General features: G+C 38.0%; 1 protein-coding gene across 1 annotated transcript; it reads left to right on the forward strand.

Moving 5' to 3' along the window:
• The first annotated feature begins 10250 nt into the window (after positions 1–10250).
• LOC145001596 (chaperonin-like RbcX protein 2, chloroplastic) lies at positions 10251–12812 on the forward strand. The gene is made up of 5 exons (XM_078960957.1): positions 10251–10829; positions 11903–11994; positions 12206–12263; positions 12412–12477; positions 12558–12812. Exons 1-5 carry the CDS (start codon positions 10554–10556, stop codon positions 12675–12677), a joined length of 612 nt encoding a protein of 203 aa, XP_078817083.1. The 5' UTR covers positions 10251–10553; the 3' UTR covers positions 12678–12812.
• Positions 12813–22100: the final 9288 nt, after the last annotated feature.

Consider the following 22100-nt stretch of genomic DNA (forward strand, 5'->3'; position numbering starts at 1 on the left):
AAGACTGGTCAAGTATCATGTCTTTATGTGAGACATCATGAATCGTGTCCCATATGCTTCGGGTATAGGATTGATTACATGTGCTATAATATTTATCCATTCTAAATTTTCCAAATGCCTAGGGCATTAGAAGGGAAAAAGGAATAGAACTGGATATGACTAATATGATTAAACAATTGTCAGGGACAATCTGAGGTTTACTAAAGGTTGGTTGTTCATGGATAGTTGGAAGTATATAGTTAGGACCATATTGACATATTCTGAAAAGAGGCAACTCTTGCTCAGAAGTGATAGTCAAAATGGTAATATGGAATTGTTTCCATAGGTGGAAGTTACTCTTTGATAGATTAGAAAACTTAGTGCCAAGAAGGATGTTCAAAGGAATGTACTTTGAATTTGAGACTTCGTTTCCATGGAATTGCTCTCCATTGGAATACTTTGTAATGTCTGTCGCCAATTTTTTGTGACTTTTGTGCATAGTCATTGCAAGAGAATCATTGCATATAAGTTTAGAATCTAACAGATTACAGTAAATGGAAAGAGTTTGGTATTCTTACATTTACAAAAAGGATTGGGATTGTGAAATGAGCATCATTGGAGTCGTGTTCAATTGATCTATTTCACAAAAGAAAGGCTATAGGTAAACATAGTGTGCATGCTTGGTGCATGGCATGACTATTGTTTTTATTCAAGTATTAAGGTGATAAAATTGAAATATTGAATAATGAGTAATCAATATGGTGATTAGATAAAAGGTGTTTTTTATTTACTCTCAAAGTGTTGGGGCCATATAGGATTAGTATTATTCTTGTATTTCCACTTTGCATGTTTTGACTTCCAGAATAACTAGGTCGTTCTTCATGAATGACTAAGTTATTAAAACCATCCATAGTCGGTCATATGTTGGAAGTAGATATGAATCAAGACTGTCATGAATTTTGGCTTGTAAGATTTTTCTAAGGTGCATTAGACATAGCAATGGTCGCTACAACATTCATGAGTGCTCATATGTTCTGAGTATTGGATTAAACCCACGCTCATTTGAATCAATTCATGGATTTTATCACGAGTGAATCATGAGACGATAATATCTTCAATTCTTCAAACCTAGAGATATGAGTTGTTGACTATGAGTTGGTTATACATTGATTGTACGAAAACGTATCAGTAACTTGATGTTATAAAACGTGCCTTTGTGTATGACTCAACAAGTAGTGCCATGTATGTTCCTGTTGCTCAAATCTTGATGTTCTTGTGCCACACATGAAGCCGGTTGCACCATCCATTCACGTGTTGCATCATCATGGTGCAAATTGGACCATCTTGGTCCTTGATGAGCCAAGTATGCTATGAAGTCCTCTATGATGCTCAAGATCGTTCAAGGATGCTCAAAAGTTGGTATTACTCAAGGATTACACCATGTTGTGCCACCATGATGGTTGTTGGGCCATAAGTGTTCATGATGCGCCACTTATACATCATGTTGCTCCACTATGGCATAAGGTGCCCCATCATGTGTGTTGATGATGCTCATGGGTTGTATGTCATGGATGAATTATCCAGAAGATGTTTCATGGCAGATTGTGATTAGTTGACACCTCTCATGGGCCGATAGGCCAATGGTCTTGACTAATTAGGGTTTTAGGTTTGATCCCTCAAGTATAAATAGGGATGCATGCTAGGTCATTTTGTATCTTGAATTCTAGAGTGATAGGCGAATCTCTGTGTAATTGTACTTGTAAACTCAGTTTGAGAGCTCTAAAATAAAAGAATACTCCCATTCTGCCCGTGGACGTAGGTCACTGTGACCGAACCACATAAATACTGTGTCTTGTGTCCTTATAGTTTTTTTCTAGTTATCCGCTTTACTTCCTAACATTTTTGTTATTTTGCCATTCAGTTTATTGTTTGTTCTTTATTTTAGACTATGTAAACACTTAATTTCTTTATATAATGGGTTAATTTTTGTTAGTTGATTTGGTATTATTCTAATCATTTAGGCTCAAATCATTAAGTAGTTGCACCAACTACATAAGAACATGTGCCGATTCCAACCGAGTATTTAACTGAACTGATGCTAGCACCGAAACTTGTATAGTCTAATCAGTCTAGTTATTGGTTCTCATTATCAAACTAAATCGGTTCCGGTTCCAAATCAGGTTCAGTCTTATACTCATCTTAGTTCCAACTAAGTACTATTGGCATAGTCAACCTTTATCTGACCAACTACAAAATATCATCCAAGCTCATTAAACAACAAGATCGAATATAAAAAGATCATACAATTTCTCTAGTGATGTGAATAAATATTATAGAAAGGGTTAATGACTTATAAATGTAACATAATTTAGGTTTTTTTTTTCACATTTGGTCCTTCGTGCTTTTTTGGTGTGTATGTGTGTGTGTGTGTGTATATACACACACACACATAATCATTGAACTTGTTTGGACTATTCACATTACATCATTATATGACTGGCTAAAACTTACACCAACCGGTCATAAGGATGTAATATGAACAGTTCAAATAAGTTCAATGGTAATATATAGAGAAAAAATAACTTAAAAGGCTAAATGTGAACAAAACAAAACTATGTTACCCTTACAATCCATTTGAAGAAAAAATAACATGTTAACTGATATTGGTCTCAAATATATAACAAGAAACATAATAAAAAACTCTCTTTCTCTCATTGTCAGCCAACGAAAAAACAAGAACACAAGGAAACAAAAAAAGTAGAATTTAGATAATGAAGAGAAACAAGTATATTTAGTTAGAAAAGCAAATTCTAAAGCTCTTAAACCAACAAAAATTAATTATTTGTTTGAATTTTTAATAATGGATTCAAGTAGGCTCCAATACTAATTGTTAGTTATTTTAATAACCAAAACATAAATTTAGAAGTTTAAACTTTATAGGTTGATCTCGAATACGATTAAAAGAAATAAAAAAAAAAAAGAAAGAATATAATATAATATCATTTGAGATAATATAATTTGAGTGATATTAGAAATGTATGGGATCTTATGTCAAATCGGAAACTTAACCTAAAAAATAAACATGATAAATATTTATCCATATTTGTTGATAAATACAGTCTATCAAACTTTTAAAATAATTTATTTAATAAATCTAAATTAAATGATAACATAATATGTATATTTATTTAGTGGTCATAAATTATAGATCACATTATATATGGACGTACTTACCTATGGAATTCATATTGGATTAGATGTTTAAGCCCATAATTATTATTGGTATGTACTTGACCCGAGAGTAGCATGATCCATTTTGGTTACATATCATTAGGACAATTTGTTAGGATGGACTTTTGAGAGAAGATGTTATATATGATTTATTAATATATTATCAGTTATAATATCTTAATATGAAATCATATGAGTTAATTAGTATTGATCAAGAATTAATTTTGATATTAATTTGGTGATCAAAACAGACTGATTAATCTATGGGGACTAATTGTGTTAATTCGTTATATTTATATGTGTTGGGCTTATGATCCATGTTGGACCAAGTTTATGTATGGATACATACAAATTTGGGCCACATGAACCATGGATCATAAGACCCATGAGTATGGATTTGGGTTATATCCATGACCCTAGAAATCCCACATATAAATACATACTTCATTGCCCAAGATCGTACAAGTGCATTCTTGGAGTTCATGGTTGCTTTTGGGTACATGGAGATTCTCTCTCAAGTTCATCGTTTGTTCATGATGTGTTGTGATTCCACTTGAGGCTTCCACACTATTGGAGCTAATCTCTTAAGGCTAGATACATCAATATTTCAAGCTTCAAGATTAAGATATGTTATCCTAACTAGATTCTTGTGTAGTGTAAGACAATTGTATGCTAGTTATAGGTTTAATACCTTGGAACACCATTTAATGTATAATTAGTGAAAACATAGATCCAAGGTATTTAGGGTTGCATGAACACCTTAGGAGTGTTAGAATGCTCAAAACCTAGCACTTCATTGAATTGATGATCATGAAAAATGTCAATGACAATTTCTATACCAGTATCATTTGGAATATGAGTAAATTACACGAACGGTCCCTATGGCTTGGGGTACTTTGCATGTTTGGTCCTTAACTTACTTTTTTAACTCGGAAAGTCCCTACTATTTGTTTTTGTTACATGCTTGGGCTCTACTATTTGTTTTTATTATGCGTTTGGTCCCTATCTTACCTAAAAAGACTATTATTTAAATAGGGAAAATGATGTGTTAGACAAGGTAAGATGAAGGGGATGGGGTTGAGAGTTTATTTATTTAAATAAATTAAAAAATCAAGAACAAAATAGTTTTTTTTTTGTAAGACAAGGACCAAGCGCGTAACAAAAAAAAACATTAGGGACATTTCAAGTTAAAAAAACAAGTTAGGGACCAAACACACGAATTACCCTAAACCATAGGCACCATTCGTGTAATTTACTATTAGAAGTTTTCCAAAGATTAAAGATCCTCATAAGAAAACAAATTAAAGCATCGTTATGCATGCCACAAACATCACAAAAGACTAAACCACAAAAATGGTCAATGTGAACACCATTTTCGTGGTTTCGGTCCAAAATGCTCCATGTCATAGCCCTCTTATCTGGAATAGAAACCAACCCCACTTATCTGGAATTTGAAACCTAAGTCTCTATGGTCTGACTCCCTGTCATACCCCTCACACCAAACTGCCACTAAGCCATCCTCATAGAGCCTCGCACCACACAAAATGCTTCCAATCCTTGATTACATTGTCATCTCGATGGAGACAAAGTCATTGACCTTATCCCGCTAAAGAACACTTAACTCGGCAAGAGGCTCAGATAATCGTTCAAGTAGAGGATTTATCACTGCAATGGTTATACTCAGACGAGAGCTGCACAACAGGATCAAATCAATTACTTTAAGATTATTTAATCCTGCTGTGAGTGACTTGGCAATACCCAAACACCCAGATACTCCTTGTTCCAATGGAACCTAAATCGCTTATACTTCCCAAAACACTAAAACTACCTGAAATAATAGGCTGCTTTCCTCAATCCACCGAGACCTCCCTAGTCCCAATTCGTTAGCCATGCATCTAAAATTTTGGGTTCCAGCCTGTTGATTGAGCCAAAAAGGATCCTACACCGTCGTGCTTTGCAACTTCCAAAGAGAACTTTGGCTATCGAAGTCCGCCCTAACCATATTGCCACTCATGGCTCCATTATTCCTTCTGATCTACCCGATCATAATAGTCCGACTACCTTTCGCCATCGAAGCTAATACGAAAAGTGAATGCTACTAGAACCACTGTAGTCTGACATCACGCCTGGTCTCCAACGACCTACCATTTTCTGATACCAATTATGTTATGACCTACTCACAACCTTGCGAACTGGCCCACCCTGGCCTAAGTCATCTGAACAAATCCAAGAATGCTATAGGTCATCCCGCCATCTCACAACACTTCCCACACTATCTGGCCACCGTGGATGCTACGACTACCTCGTCTTACAACACTTCCCACACTATCTAGCCGCTAGTGAATGCTACGACAACCCCATAGTCTTACAACATTTCCCACACTATCTAGACGCTAGTGAATGCTACGGCTAACCCGAAGTCTTACAACACTTCACGTACTATCTGGTAGCTAGTGAATGCTATAGTTACCCCACAATCTTATAACACTTTCACCCCAACTTACTACTAGTGAACCATGATGGGAAGCAAAGGGTTTTCGTCGTTGTTCCCGTGGTTGTTGAGGACGAGGAACCATGACGGACGTCGTGGTCGCTGTTGTAGTCAGTGACGATCGCAACCGCCTACCTGTCGTAAATGCTATCCTTTACCTCTTTCGCTTTTGTTCAGGCCGTTGCTAGCCATTGCCGCCGTCACTCAAACAAACTTCCACTGCTCCGGGCATCATCCATCATCACCTATCGCCACGAGGAAAACTGAGTGTGTACGTGTTCAGTGGGTGCTTGTGCTTCGCATATGGGTGTGTGTATATCACTATTGTGATCGTGATTTGTGTGTGTGTGTGTGTTTGGCTGGCCAGAAGTTGAAGAGAGCCACCATGGCAGCCAACCATGTGGCTGCTGCCATTTTTGCTTTTCTACCACCATCAACCACCATGTGTCGGTGTCCGTGGGTGTGTAATGTAGTGTGTGAGCACATTTTATTTGTATGGTGTTGTATGGACCTTGCTTGGCTGGAAATTGAAGATAAAATCACCACCACTACCACCACCGTGAGTTGGTGGCTGCAGCCATCTACTACCGTTCCACCACCATCAAGCTGCCACCTTGGGTGCTTTGTGTGTTCTAGTATTGCTTTGATCATGTCTTGGGTTAAAAATTATAAGCATTCACCACTAAAATGGGGGTTGCCGCCTTCGACCGCCGACAACCACCACTGCCCACGTGGCACTCGGTGGTACCCAATTTATAAAAACATATATATTTAATTAATTAACTAATTAACTAACTTATGAGTTGTAAACCCTAATTAGGGTTTAGAAAACCCTAATGTCATGAAACCCTAACTTGGAAGTTTCGGGACCCACATTGAAACTATTTATTAGACTTAAAATCTTAATTAATAATCCTTTGAAATTAACTTAACGAAATATTGGAATTAATAGATTAAGTCATTAATGGGTTAAATGTTCTTACTTAACCCTAATTGTCATTTTATGTGAAAATTCTAATTTCATTTGGGCTTTGAGTTGGGCCTAGGTTTTCGGGTTTTGTTGGGTCATCTAAGAGGAGGTGTATGGATTTGATATATCGATTGGCTTTATAGTAACGCCCATATAAAGGGATTTGGCCCAATTTGGAAAATTGGGCCATACATTGGGCCTTGATTTATTATTTGTCTTTTGGGACTCCAGAGATTGAGTTTGGGCCTTGATTTTGATCCAAGCTAGGTTAGGGGTAAAATAGTCTCTTCACCCCAAGTATGGAGTTATGGTTATGCATTAGAACCCAAATTATTAATTGGGTGTTGTTTTAATGTTGACAGTTTAGGGATCTGTTAGCCAGTAGCCACAACTTTATTTCCGGGACTTCAAGAGTGTGAGGTGAGTCTCCTTACTGTTTGTATGGGTCGAAGGCACCATTGCATGCCCATTTGGTTTATGTATTGTAGGAAGACCCATGGGTTAGCCTTAGCTATTATGTATGAAAGACCGGGAGGTGGCTCCTAACACAATGTATGCTAATTAACTAAGTAGAACAATATGTATGCTAGTTGTCTTTGTAATCGTTGCATGGAAGACCAAGAGGTGGCTCTTGGCACTTGTCTGTAAGACCCAGGGGGTCGCCCCCGGGTGGCCCTCGGCTTGGTAAGAAAGACCACGTGGCGGCCCGTGGCATAGTAGAAAGAGTATGTATTAGCACATAACATCTTATTTGATTATGATATATGAATGATATGTATGGCTCATGGTTATGTATGTCAGTATGTGATTTATGTGCTTATATGCTAGATAGTATCCAATTGAAAGAGACCGAAGGGGTAGGCCAACACCCAGATATGCTAGGCAGTATGTTGATATGTATGGTATGTGGTATTTGGGGAACTCACTAAGCTTTGTGCTTACGGTTTTTAGTTTTGGTTCCAGGTACTTTTTCTTTAAAAGGAAAGGAGCTGGCATGATAACAAAACGCATCACACTATGTTTTCCGCACATGAGATCTTTGGGATTATACTTTGATGATGTTTTATTCTGACATGTTTTGATTATTGACATATTGGTTTTGATATGGTATGACACTATGGATGTTTTATACTATCGGTTTTCTTATATTAACTTAATTAAAATGAAATTTTTGGCCTTGAATTTTGGGATGTTACAAGTTGGTATCAGAGCCTTGGTTTGAGGGATTCAGATACACCTTTCGGAGTGTATGGAATCAAATCGAGGGTTTCAAAGATTTTTACAAGAAAAACATTTTTTCTAAAATTTAAAACTAAGGGTTTTAATAAAGAAGAAGGGGGTGTGATGCATGCAATCAGTCGAGCTCAAGTAAGTGGTTCCCAAAATACAAATACATATTTCTTATGTGATATGATAAGATTTTATGATTCGCATTCTAGATTAGAGCTAAGGATCTAGGCGAGATGCCTTTGTATGCTTATATGATCTTGTAGATTTGCATGCTAGAACTGATCAGCCAGTGGTAGGATGGGCTATTTAGATTATGCCTGATTATATGAGCCTTTGAATTGCATGCTAATATAGATTTCTAATTAAAGGTTAGAATGGATTGATTAGATCATGTTGGTTAGATTTTTCATTGTCTGAATGGTGCTTGCTTTGTGCTTTGTGGGACTCTTAGCAATGTGAGTTAGCTACTAAGTGAATATGCTAAGTAACATGTGGCACATGCTAGATAATCTCAGAGTGATGGATTTGAACCTATTGTGCAGTTCCCGTCTGAGTCCAATCGTTCTAGGGATGAGTCTTTTACTTGAAGGATTATCTGATCTCTGTTGTATGTGGCTATATTCATGAGGTAGCTAGTTGACATTAATCGGAATCCTTTAGCAGCTGAGGACTGTGTGGATTCGGGAACCTAGGAAATCCTAGGATATGCTGCAGTGGGCTAGTAGTATGGTTCAGTGAGTACTGGCTTAATGGTTTGAAAAAGTGACTTAGAGGATTCAGGAGGATTGCTGAGGAAAGTATGGATACATGTGGAAGGTAGTAGTGGGCCCATACTACTGAAATCACAGAATCCATAGTCGAATTGGTGAGAGTCTTAGAGAATCTAAGAAGCTTGTGAGAGGTGGATTGTTAAGTATGTTCTGATTATTGGTTTGTTGCTTTTCAGTTGGGAGATGAGCTCTTAGGGAAATGGTACGTTGCTACAACTAGTAAAACCTAGATTCTTAGGATCCATGTACACTTAAGTAAATCTTTGATTGTTTCCGCTACCTTAGATAATGTATTTGATGTTAAAGAAGCCCAACATGTTTGCCGTTCAAAAAAAGATTATTTATTGAAATATTTCGTGGTAACTTTATAAAAGCGAGACTTATTTTATTTATTTATTTATTTTGTGAAAACTTACTCAACTACTTGGTAGCAAAATAACCGAAAAACTGTGATATGAAAGTAGGGATGTCAACGGGGGCAAACGGGACGGGGAGTGCATCCCCCACCTCCGCCCCCACCCCCGAAATTTCCCCATTCCCCCATCCTTGCCCCCCACCTCCGAAATGTTTAGCCTTCCTACTCCTGCCCCCACCCCCAAATCCTCTTTATTACCCCCGCCCCAACCCCCATTCCCCCACTCCCGATTGATTTTCGGATGTATTTATTTTTTCGGATGTATTTATTTAGGCTAACAGAAGTTGTTATTTAAGTTAAAAGAAGTTATTTTTTAGGTAACAAATAATTATTTATAACAGAATCTTACATGTTAAAAATAAAAAAGTTATGGCCATGGGGATTTCAGAACGAGACTGCCTACCCTCACCTCCGCCCCCGAAATTTAAAAAGTTATGGCCATGAGGATTTTGGAAACTCAAATCATGTAATTGTTTATTATATTTATATAATTAATATATGTAATATATATATATATATATATATATATATATATATATATATATATATATATATATATATATATATATATATATATATATGTAATTTATTAACGGGGTTCCCATGAGGATTTCGGAACGAGACTGCCTACCCCCACCTCCGCCCCCGAAATTAAAATGGGGGTTAACCTTGCCCCCACTTCCGTCTCCACCACCGATTTTTTTTTTAAAAAAATCCCCCAAACGGAACGGAGCCTCACGGAAACGGGGTCCCACGAGACTTTTTGACATCGCTATATGAAAGTGAGTTTTCACTAATATGATGTATTTTAGAGGTAAAGAAAAAATACACACTAAAATGTTTTATTTTAGTGGACCACTGGAGTTGGTCTTAAACTAAAAGTCGGGAAAAAATATCGAAAGATGGTTATAGATAACAAATACAGATGGCTATTTCTAAAAGAGCAAAATAGAACTCGAAAGTAGTTAAACAAACGAAAAAGAAGTTTGGTAGCCTTCCCCACAAGTTACATGCTCTATGTGCAAATTCACAAGTTAAACACTACACAACACAAGACCTTACACTTGTCCAGATTACAAACTGACCATCCACGTGTCTAGAACGACTCAAAATTATCATCCTTTAATTTGATGATTTAAATTTTAAGCATTCCAGAAAAAGAACCTTGAGTGGTTGGAGAATTTGGGACCTCATATTTTTTTTTTGGTCATCGCTCCCACTTCCCACAAATTCTCTTCAAATCTTATTCAAACCTTTCACTTTGCACCCACCCATTTATTCATCCAAGTTCATAAAACTTCATTTTTAGTCTTTAATCTCCATTTTTCATCGACACCCACCAAATCTTTCTTTCTATTTTCATCTGGGTATCTCTTATATATTTCTCATTGAAGATTCTTGTTTCACTCTGATTTGGGTAAAAAAGCTGCATTTTTTTTTTCACATAAAGAAGCTTATTTTTGAAGGATGGTAGGGGGTATATCTGTGGTGGGTAGGTCGGTTGTGGATTCACATACTTCGCCATGTTTGTGTTTGGATTCTTTCACATCAAAAACTCATATGAATCAAACAAAAAGTGAGCATAAATTTCGTCCTGGTTCATTGGAATTAAGAAGTTCTTTTATTCACTCTAAGTACTTAGCAAAAACACCTTCGTGCAAGAAGCAAAGAAAAGCTAAAGGTCTTGTGATTGTTAATGAACTTGGTGGACAATATGAAGATAGTTTTCGTGATGTTCAAGCAGTAAGAACATGCTAAATCTTTCCCTCTTTTTTATTACTATTGAATTAGTTTTCATAATTTGTGGTAGTATCTTTATGCTAGACTTCCTGTTAATCGAAAATGTTCGACAAATGATCTTAAAGGCGTGTTTGGTTCATTGATTCCAACACGGAATTCGAATCCAAGATTCTATTATGTGGCTTGTGTGGTTGCAAAATTGACCGAAACTAAGTTCCGTATATTCTTTCAATTTCATTTTTATTATTAAAAGACCAAATTACCCTTATATATAGAAAAATAGAACATTTAAAAACTGAAAATTAAAAATATTCAACTTCTACTATTAAAGAGAAAATGGCTTAAAAGCCCAACCAAGTTTTCAAACCATTCAAAAAACCTCAATCATGTTTTGTGTGTTCAAAAAACCCAACGAACTTAACATTTTGTCTAAAAAGTCCAACAAAGTTTCAAACCGTTTAGAAAATTCCAATTTTGTTTTGTTTAAGTTCGTTGGGTTTTTTTTGAACAGTCAAAACATGATTGGAGTTTTTTAAACGTTTTGGAAACTTCGTTGGTCTAACAAGTCATTTTTTCGATACGGTAAAAAGCCACGTCATCTGTTTCTCTTATTTGACTTTCGAGAAAGTGTAACTTAGTTGAGCTTTTTAGATAAAATGTTAAGTTTGTTGGGTTTTTTTAAATAGACAAAACATGATTGGGGTTTTTTAAACGGTTTGGAAACTTCGTTGGGTTTTTAAGTCATTTTCCCACTATTAAATTTAAAGTGTGTCATTAAAATTCTTTCTTTACTATTAAAATTCTTTCAAAATCCCCATATCCGGATTCTTTCCACAGATTCCATTCTCTACCAAAAACATTCTATCAACAACACGCTTCCTAAGTTATTAAACAAAAAAAAAAAAAGCTCAGATCTTCTAGTCTTTGGGGTATCGAAACTTCTGTCTTTGATTTTAATCGATAATCTAATTACAGAGACGACCAATCGAGTTAACTAATTGCATTCATGTGACATTGGTGTCTTGCTACGAGTTATATGACAAAAAGGCTTTTGTTTTGTTGTTTTGTTGTTTCAGCAATTGTTTAATCTATTCACTTACAAAGCAGTGAGGACTGTTATGAACCAACTTTATGAGATGAACCCAACCGAATATCGTTGGTTTTACGAGTAAGATGTCTTCTTCCATGTTTCTTATGTTTCTCAACTTTTTCAATGTTATGGTCCCATATCTCCAGACACGATCTCATCTGATATATAATTGTAGTCTCACTACTATATAAAGCCCTCTTTTATAGATTCCACATATCTAACATGGTATGAGAGCATCGAGTCTAGCACTGGAAACTGATTTTTTAATATTCACGTATCATTTTAACAGTTTTGTGGTGTTGAACAAACCGAGTGATGGAAAGCGGTTTCTTCGCATCCTCCAAAAGGTAAATGCTAGAAATGAAACCTATTTTAAAATGCGGCAAGTTACATTGAAGTTTCATGGTTTATGGAACAAAAAATCAAGATTGAAGGCATTTAGTTTCGGATAAATTGGTAGAAACATGTTTATATGGGTGTAATTTATTTTTATAGGAGAAACATGAACTTGCTGAAAGAGTAATGGTGACTCGGCTTCACCTCTACGGAAAATGGATAAAGGTATGACATGAGTAATGTTTTTGTGTGATGTTTTTAAATTGGAAATTTGACTTGTTGTTTGTGTTATTGTGTATTGTTAGAAAGTCGATCATGGGGAAATGTACAAAAATTTATCAGACCAGAATTTGGAGTTGATGCGTGAACGACTCATGGAGACAGTGATATGGCCATCTGATGATGCAAATTGGGACCAATATTGATGAAGAGATTGATCTATTATCATTGTTGTTGACTAGGTAGAAGAATTATAAGAAAATCTCGTGATATGTATATGACATTGTACATATAATATGCTTTCTAGATTGATTATTTATTATATAAATGATATTTGCTCATGTAAGGGCATGATCGCGTATAAGGGTTTGAGGCTTAAAATAAAGCCAGTGGAGTAATATCGACCCTAGCGTAATTCCTTCATTTACCTTTTGTGCTATGTGTATCCCCTCCCCTCTCGCTTATATTGTTAATTTTAGGCTCACGTTTCATATGACACAGGTTATATATGGAAGCGGTCTGGTTACACTTGTGTCAAGGTAGAGTTGTCTACATCTTACCTCATATTACTCCGTTCGTATGTGTTCAAAATGTTGTGAAACACTTTTAATGCATGTTTATTTTCATATGTAGGTTTCGAAAATAACACATATTAAAAAAGTTATTATTTGATCACAACACCTCAAATTTATTTAAGAACGGATTTTAGAGCATTTAGGAGAACTTGTAAGGCTATTATATAAAGCCATTTGGATGTCAAGTTTTATTCATTCTTAGATTTTATTTATCTCTACTTTCTCTCATTGGAGTTTTATGAGTCATGTAACCTTTTGATAAGAGTGTCATTTCGTAGTGGTTTTTGTTTCCGGTTTATATCATGGTGTTCAATTGTTTTGGTGTTGATTCTTGCGCTCCAAAGATCAACATATTTGTTGTTGGTATTCTTTGTGGTTATTTGTGTTTGTTTATTTTTATAAAAAATAGGATCAGAGTTCAACCTCAAAACAAAATATCCGTTTTTCCTTTTGGTTCGACATTTACAAAACTCTTCAAGAGTTTTTCCCTAGTTGATTTAATCCACTTTTATAACACCAATTTAATCTTTGGAAGTTTTCTAGATCAATACCTATTATTATGAAATCAACATCGATTTTTCTTGAACCATTAAACTGTAACATCCGTTTTCTAGAATGGCTGAAGATTTAGTGGGATCAAAGATGGAGTTTTTGGAGAAAAACCTTATGCCACGACGACCTGTATTTTTGACCAAGACGTGGCATGGATTTTATGAATCCTGTATTTTTGATGAGCACGACGACTTGGCAAGGGGGTTCCCGACGTGGTGGTTGCTTGTAACACTCGTTTTTCTGAATGGTTTAACTAAAGACTTAACAAGATCAAAGATCTATTTATTGGAAAAACTCTACGACACGACATGCCACAAGAATGCCCATGATGTGGCATTGATTAAATGAGTGTGTCCTCCTGATGAGCCCCACGACATGGCAAGAGAAGGGCCATGGTCTAGCGACTATTTCAGCCCAAGCCCGTAATTTTAGGATATGTCCCATATTTAAGCACCATCTTCCCAGGATTAGGGCATCCTCTTCAACCTCTAGCCCTTTAAACTCGAAACCTTAGCCTTTCCTCGAAGTTTTGGCATATTTTGGTGTTCTTGGTGGACTTGGAGAGAAAGTGAAGAAGTTTGGGTGCAAGAATCAAGTAAGCAACTCCTCCCCATCTTTGAGGTAATATTCTGGATCCTTTATAAGGCTTAAATATCCAACCTTTTTGGTTCCTTCTTTGTATATCCAGAGTTATTTTGCTTATTTAGGTCCTTTGATGAGTTTTGAATGGTCCAATGAGATAAAGTTTGGAACTTTATGGTCCATCTTGGTCGCTTGAGCCTTATATCTTGCAGATCTAGGTTTTGGTTGAGTTTTTTTTTTTTTGGATATTTCTTGGAATTTTAGGTCATTTCTCTTCATTATGACCTAGTTGAGTGAAGGACATGCATGTGTCATACATATCCATAAAGTTGACATTTTTATGAACCATTAGGGTCGCTAGAAGCCTCCTGGAAAGTGTAAGCTAAGGGCTTAATAGATTAAGAGCTTATACAAATGAGCTATCTTCATCTTGTACCCACAATGTAGCCATTTGGGTGTCATAATGTGTTGCATCAAGGTTGTGTAACCGTTTTGTCTTGAGTTAGCCACGACGTGGTGGCATGTCTACTACAACATGGGGATTGGATTCTTCACAATTATGTTTTTCGTAACTAGTGTTTTGGATCGGGACCGAGTTCATTAGCTACAACGTGGCCATAGACCGGCCACGATGTGGACGTGAGCTGACGTTGATTTTATTGACTTTGACCTTGAGCGTTGACATTTTGTCCTCGATTGGTTGTTGGTTGAATTCCTAGTTTTAGAAGGAAGACTAAGGGTTTACCTTGTATGGTTCTTAGGAGGTGTCTAGCACCCACATTTCGTCAGTGTGAGCTGATAGCTATGGATTACATCTGTGAGCTGAGTCTTCTCACTATTGTAACATCCCAAAAATTCATGACCAAAAATTTCGTTTTATACCATTAAATAAAACCATAGTTATTAAAATCATTCTATCAAAACATAAGTCATAGTATTCCACACTTTAAAATAGATTATCATATCAAAACATCAGAATAAACACCCCAGGCTAAAACATTATGGTGCGTGCAATACAGTCATCTCGAGCTCTTTCCTTTGCTACTAGAAGTAACTGAAACCAAAACCGAAAACCGTAAGAATAGAGCTTAGTGAGTTCCCCATACTACCACATATCATACATAATCACATATAAACGTATCATCTGGCCCCGCCCGACATCGAGCAAAGCTTGGTATATATATAAACATATCAAAAAGTACACATAAACTAATCACATAACATAAACATATAAACAATCCTTAGGCCCCACCCGACATCGGACCTAAATCCAGAAGCATACAAACATTCCTTGAGCATTGCCCGACATCGGACCGTAATCCAAAAACATACAAATACATACACATGTAATAATCACGAATACATCAAGCATACAAACACTCCCCCGGCACCGCCCTACATCAGATCGTAATACGGAATAACATATATACCTACATCGGGTACCGCCCGTCATCAGACCTTAGTCCGGAATACGTATAGTCATACATACAGGCCAAAAGTGGTTCCTTCGACCCATTCAAACAGGAGGAAAACTTACCTCGATGCTAAAACTCAGTGCACGAAATCCTTAGTTGCTGCCCTAATAATTCCTCGAGCTATCAATACAAAAAAATCACCCAATTAACAACTGGGTCCCAAACCATGATCCATAATCCATACTTTAAAATGACCATTTTACAACTGGCCCAACAAGATTCATAACTAAGGCCTAATAACACACACAAAGGCCCAATTACTAGTCAGCCTTCCCAAGCTCACTAGTGGCCCACTAATGGCCTAATTTTTCAAGTTGGGACAACCCCTCTAATGGGACTTACTCTAAAGCCGAAACATATTCTGAGCCCAAAATATCGGATTTTTGATGGCCCACTAAGGCCCAAAGCTAAGAAGTCTAAGGAATGGCCCAAACCGAGGCCCATAACAAAAACTAGTCCACTGCCTGAGTATGCGGAGTGTACTCGGTTGTACACTGTGCGTACAAGCTTTTTTGCTTGTACGATGCGCATACATGCTTGTACGCCCAATGTACTACTTTGTTAATCCACTTATACCATTAAGCGCTTAATGTTCCCAACATTTGGTCCAAATCATAGATCTGAGCTCTACGAGACTTCTTGACCCATAAAGTCACTGACTTGGTGACTTTACACGACCCAAATGAACCCAAACTCAAAGTATAGCAATATACTTCCATGAAATGACCTTAATTCATGCATGAACATATCAAGACCTTCAAGATGGCAACTTTGTGTCTTAGGGACTCAAATAGCACCAAGGGAGGCAGCCTTAAGCCTAGGTATAAATTTGAACCATAAAGCTTCATCCTTAGGACCAAAAGGTCCAAAAACCCATACTTCAAGAGATCTAAGAAAATAAACATCAAGTTCAACGCTTTATACCTTATAGGAATGCCAAATATTGATAAGGTTCTGGATCTATAAGCCTTTGCTCCTTTGATGATGCTTCAACAATGGTCACCTTCCTTCAAAACACCAAGATGCACTCCAAAATGATATTCTAAGCTCAAAACACACCAAAAAGGGATTAGGCGTTTGTGAATATTGTCTAAGGATGAGAGGGTGGATGGGTTTTGGGGTATAGTGTTCTTTATACAGGGGTTAACCATAAAATTTAAGGTTTTGGTCTGAAGTGAGTACGCCTCGCGTACCTCTTGGTACGCCCGATATACTTACAAACCACTCGCGACTAGATGACCTTCTACACTGGGCGTCAGCCAGCTTATGCTGGGCGTACCCAGCCAAAGACGCGCTTGCATTCCTTGCATGCATGGGACTGCCTTGCCACTTATCTCCATAAGGGACCAAAATTGTCAATAACTTCAAAGTTCCATAACTTCCTTATCATAGGTCCGTTTCCAATGAACCTTATATCCATGAAAAGGTGGAAAGAAGCTCTAAGATCCTAATAACTCTCCCAATCCATAAAAGCTTCCCGGATTAAATCCAAAATCCATAAAAGACTGAGATATCCTTTTAGAATCATACCATGACTTTCGAAGACACAAACAAATACTTAGGTCACTCATGCCATGGTTCCTACCTCCGTACTGGGCTAAATCCTTCCTTTCCCCAGGCCCTAAACCCTATGACAATGATAATTGGGCTGCAGCCCCAAGCAGCGAAAAACTTTCAAAACCGGGTGTTACAACTTCCCCCCACTTAAATTAGATTTCATCCTCGAAATCGCTCCTCACTAACACCCCAAATCAAAACCACAAAATGGAGATATGCAAACCTGAGTCTCCGAAAGACACCACTTTTACCTCTTCGGAATCGAAATCCGTATTGGTTTGACTTCCTAACAGACTACCCACGTTTAGCCTTACCATGCTAAGTCCTTCTCGAATGACCGACCAGAAGCACACTTCCAATCCTGATTATCTCGATGTTATCATCAGAAACAAAATCACTAACCATAACAACTGTAGAATACTTATACTTGAAAGAAGGCTCAGATAATCCTTCGAGTAAAAGATTCATCCCTGTAATGGTTAGACTCAGACAAGAGTTGCACAATAGATTCAAATCAATTACTCTGAGATTATTTAATCTAATTGTAAGTGACTTACCACTTTCGATCCACAAGCTACTCCACACATAAGAATCCTCACATCAGTACTTCTACCCGAACATCATGTCTCCTCTTATCCACTTTACGAATGATCGAGACCTCCCAGGTCACAACTTATCTGCCACTATCTGGCATACTGGATTCCCACCTGGTTGTTGAGACAAAGAACACCCTCCCAGTCACTCCCCACGACTTGCAAAGAAAACTTCGTCTATCTAAACTACCTTATCCACATTGCCACTTCTGGCTCCAAAAATCCTAGAATCCCTGATCCCATACCTTGACCCAACTATCTCTGCCAGGTCCCACCTATATTGCCATAAACACATAGGAATCACCCACGGGTCCCACCCAAACCATATCACGGAGCGGCTTTGCCTACGGGTCCCATCTATCTAGGGCTACACAGGCTCATCTCCACCTCGAATCCCAAAGACCTATCCTTTACTGATTCTAATGACGTTGTGTCCTTTTTTCACGATCTTATGAACTCACCCACCCTGGCCTAATTAATCTGAATGAATCTGTGAATGCTACAACTTATTCTGTGGTCTAACAACACTTTCACCACACTATCTGGCCACCTAAAGGATGTTATGGCTTCCTCGCAGTCACACGTTACTCTTCGCTTCTATCTCAACCAACGCCCATGGCCCTACTGCTAAATTTACCAATCCAAACACATATCAAGGTCAAGCATGCACATGGTTTATCATTCCAACTTAACTCGCATCTTGTCTAGAACTTCCAAGTCACGTAATCCGCCCTTCATATGTCCACTTGGCCATCCACCTTTCCTTGATGGGGTATACGGGATTCCCAATCCTTCTTACCAACTAATGATCAATCCGTAGGAAACCAACTCTTATCCTTATTAGTTTTCCAAAGTTAACCAATACTAGAGTAGTACAACTCTTGAAGACTAACAGAACACTTCCCGAGTTCAAATCACACTTATTACATCTACCGTAACCCGGGAACCCACTATATAAGGAGACGACCTCGAAGTACTTCTCTAAGATTCATGGTATGCAGATGGCATATAACCCGAACATAAGCAGAAAATATAAGTCCAAGATACACTTACTAATACTGATCCAAGACAACCATAAAATAAAGATAGAATTGAAAATAACGAAAGATACATACCCGTAACCTCATATGAAGAAACCTCAAATCCCCCTTACTGCGGAAGCCTGCGATGAAACCGAAGCAGCCCCAACCGCTGAGCAGGGGCAATTCACCCTAACATGACCAGGATGATGACAGCGATGGCATGAATCTACTTATAATGTGCATTCTTGGTGTTTTTGACCCTTCCATATGCACCTGCCACACTTAGACTTGATGCGTACATCCTCCTATGTCCCCTCATCCCTTGTGCAACCATCTCGACCCCTTGAGTTTCTGACACCAGCTACGGTTGCATCCAACTGCCTAGATTGTCGAGCCATACCGGAATTCTGCTTCCTCTTCCTTAATTGACTATCTAAACAAATAGCCTGCTCCATGGTCACCCTGACCGCCTCATCAACCGCCTAAATAGCTGAGGCCCGCCTCTCATTCCCGATGACCACTCTATTGGTGACATGCCCAAAGATGCCGGGTAACTCCTTGCGGAGGGACCGAGAAACCTCTACGGCAATCCAATCCTGAAATTGACTCTCCAAAAGACATGGTTCAAAACTCGCCTCCGATCGCAGAAGACAAAAGCTAACAATATGATCCTCCTTCTAGAAGGATCATAAAGATCCATACGCTTTCGGCTCCGAATGATCCCCTAACTGCCTTGCTACAATCTCGGCCCAAAAGGCCCCGAAATGAATATCCAATACCTCCGAAATCCTCTCCTTGACTAAACCAAATATCATAGGAGTCTGCTCTAAAATACCGCGGGTAATCTCCGTCGAGATGAACTCCAACATCTATCGTTGATTAGCTCAGTACCTGCACCTGAGTCGGAAACCGAACCAAAACATAACCTAAATGACCTCCTTGAGAGCTCATCTCCAAATTGAAATACAATCAAGCCAACAATCAGAACATACCCAAGAATGCACCTCTCATAAGCTTCTTAGATTCTCCGAGACTCTCACCGATTTGAGTACGGATCCTGTGCTTTCAGTAGTACGGGCCCAATACTACCTTCCATACCTGTCCACACTTTCTTCAACAATCCTCTTGAATCCTCTAAGTCACTTATTCAAACCATTATGCCAGTACTCACCGAACCATATTACTAACCCACTGCAACATATTGTAGGCTTTCCTAGGTTCCCAAACCCACCCATTCCTCAGCTGCTGATGGATTCCCATTAACATCAACTAACTACCTCATGCATATAGCCACATGCAACAGAGATCAGATAATCCTTCGATTAAAGACTCATCCTAGAATGGTTGGACTTAGACGAGAGCTGCACAATAGTGTCAAGTCCATCACTTTGATATTATCTAACTTGTGCCCCATGTTACTTAGCATATTCACTTAGTAGCTAACTCACATCGCTAAGAGTCCTACAAAGCACAAAGCAAGCAACATTCGGACAATGGAAAAACTAACCAACATACTTTAATCTAACTATACTATCCTCTAATCAGGAATCTGTACTATCATGCAATTCGAAGGCTCATACAATCATGCATAACCTAAACATGCCATCCTAGCATTGGCTGATCAATTCTAGCATGCAAACCTACAAGCTCATATAAGCATACAAAGGCATCTCTCCTAGATCCTTAGCTCTAATCTAGCATGTGAATCACATATTCACAGTTCATATCATAACATAAATGTGTATGGGTAATTTGGGAGAACTTACTTGAGCTCGGATGATTGCATGCACCACACCCTTTTTCTCCTCTTAAAAATCCTTTTTAAAAAATGTTTTTCCTTTGAAATTTCATACCAAGTCCTCAATTTGAGTTTAGATACACCCGAGAGTTTACCCGAATCCTTGAAACCAAGGCTCTAATACCAACTAGTAACATCCCAAAAATTCATGACCAACAATTTCATTTTAAACCATTAAATAAAACCATAGTTATTAAAATCATTCTATCAAAAAATAACTCATAGTATTCCAAACATCAAATCAGAGTATCATATCAAAACATCATAGTAAACATCCTAGGCTAAAACATCATGGTGCGTGCAATGCAGTCATCACGAGCTCTTCCCATTGCCGCCAGAAGTACCTGAAACCAAAACTGAAAACCATAAGCACGAAGCTTAGTGAGTTCCCCATACTACCACATACCATAATCATAATCACATAATCACATATAAGCATATCATGGGCTCCACCCCTTCATCAGGCCCCGACCGACATCAGAAAGTGGCCGGTATCGGGCCCCGCCGGACATCAAGCAAAGCTCGGTATACATATAAGCATATCAACAAGAACACATAAAAGAATTACATAACATAAACATACAAACATTCCTCGGGCCCCACCTAGCATCAGACCGAAATCTGGAAGCATACAAACATTCCTCGGGCGTTACCCATTATCGGACCGTAATCTGAAAACATACAAATACAGACACACATAAGAATCATGAAGATATCAAGCATACAAACATTCCTCAGGCACCACTCGACATTGGATCGTAATCTGGAAAAAAAATATAAACCTACATCAGGCAACGCCCGACATCAGACCTTAGTCCGGAATACATACAATCATACATACAGGCCGACATTGGTTCTTTCGACCAGTTCAAACAGAAGGAAAACTCACCTCGATGCTGAAACTTAGTGCACATAATCTTTAGTTGTTGTCCTGACAATTCCTCGAGCTATTAATACAAAAATATCACCCAATTAGCAATTGGGTCCGAAACCATGATCCATAATCCATACTTTAAAATGACCATTTTATCCCTAGCCCAACAAGACTGATAACTAAGGCCCAATTCCACACACAAAGGCCCAATTACTAGTTAGCCTTCCCAAGCCTACTAGTGGCCTGCTAATGGCCCAATTTACGTAATTGGGCTCAACCCCTCTAATGGGCCATATCCTAAAGCCCATACATATTCTTATCCAAAATATTAGATTTATGATAGCCAACTAAGACCCAAAGCTAAAATGTCAAAGAAATAGCCCAAACTGAGGCCCAATACAAAACTAGTCCACTGCCTGAGTATGGGTGCGTACTCGGTTGTATGTTGTGCATACAGGCTTTTTGGCTTGTACGTTGTGTGTACATGCTTGTATGCCCATTGTACTACTCTGTTAAGCCACTTATACCATTAAGCACTTAATCCTCCCAACAACTGGCACAAACCACATATCTGATCTCTACTAGACTCCTTGACCCATAA

The sequence above is a fragment of the Lactuca saligna genome, chromosome 6 (genome assembly GCF_052625555.1).
Source record: "Lactuca saligna cultivar CGN05327 chromosome 6, ASM5262555v1, whole genome shotgun sequence".
Taxonomy (NCBI): Eukaryota; Viridiplantae; Streptophyta; class Magnoliopsida; order Asterales; family Asteraceae; genus Lactuca; species Lactuca saligna.

Coding starts and splice junctions, on each gene's coding strand:
- LOC145001596 (XM_078960957.1), top strand. CDS start 10,554: ATGGTAGGGGGTATATCTGTGGTGGGTAGGTCGGTTGTGGATTCACAT. Junction 11,995..12,205: donor GAATATCGTTGGTTTTACGA/GTAAGATGTCTT, acceptor TCATTTTAACAG/TTTTGTGGTGTTGAACAAAC. Junction 12,264..12,411: donor TTCTTCGCATCCTCCAAAAG/GTAAATGCTAGA, acceptor TTATTTTTATAG/GAGAAACATGAACTTGCTGA.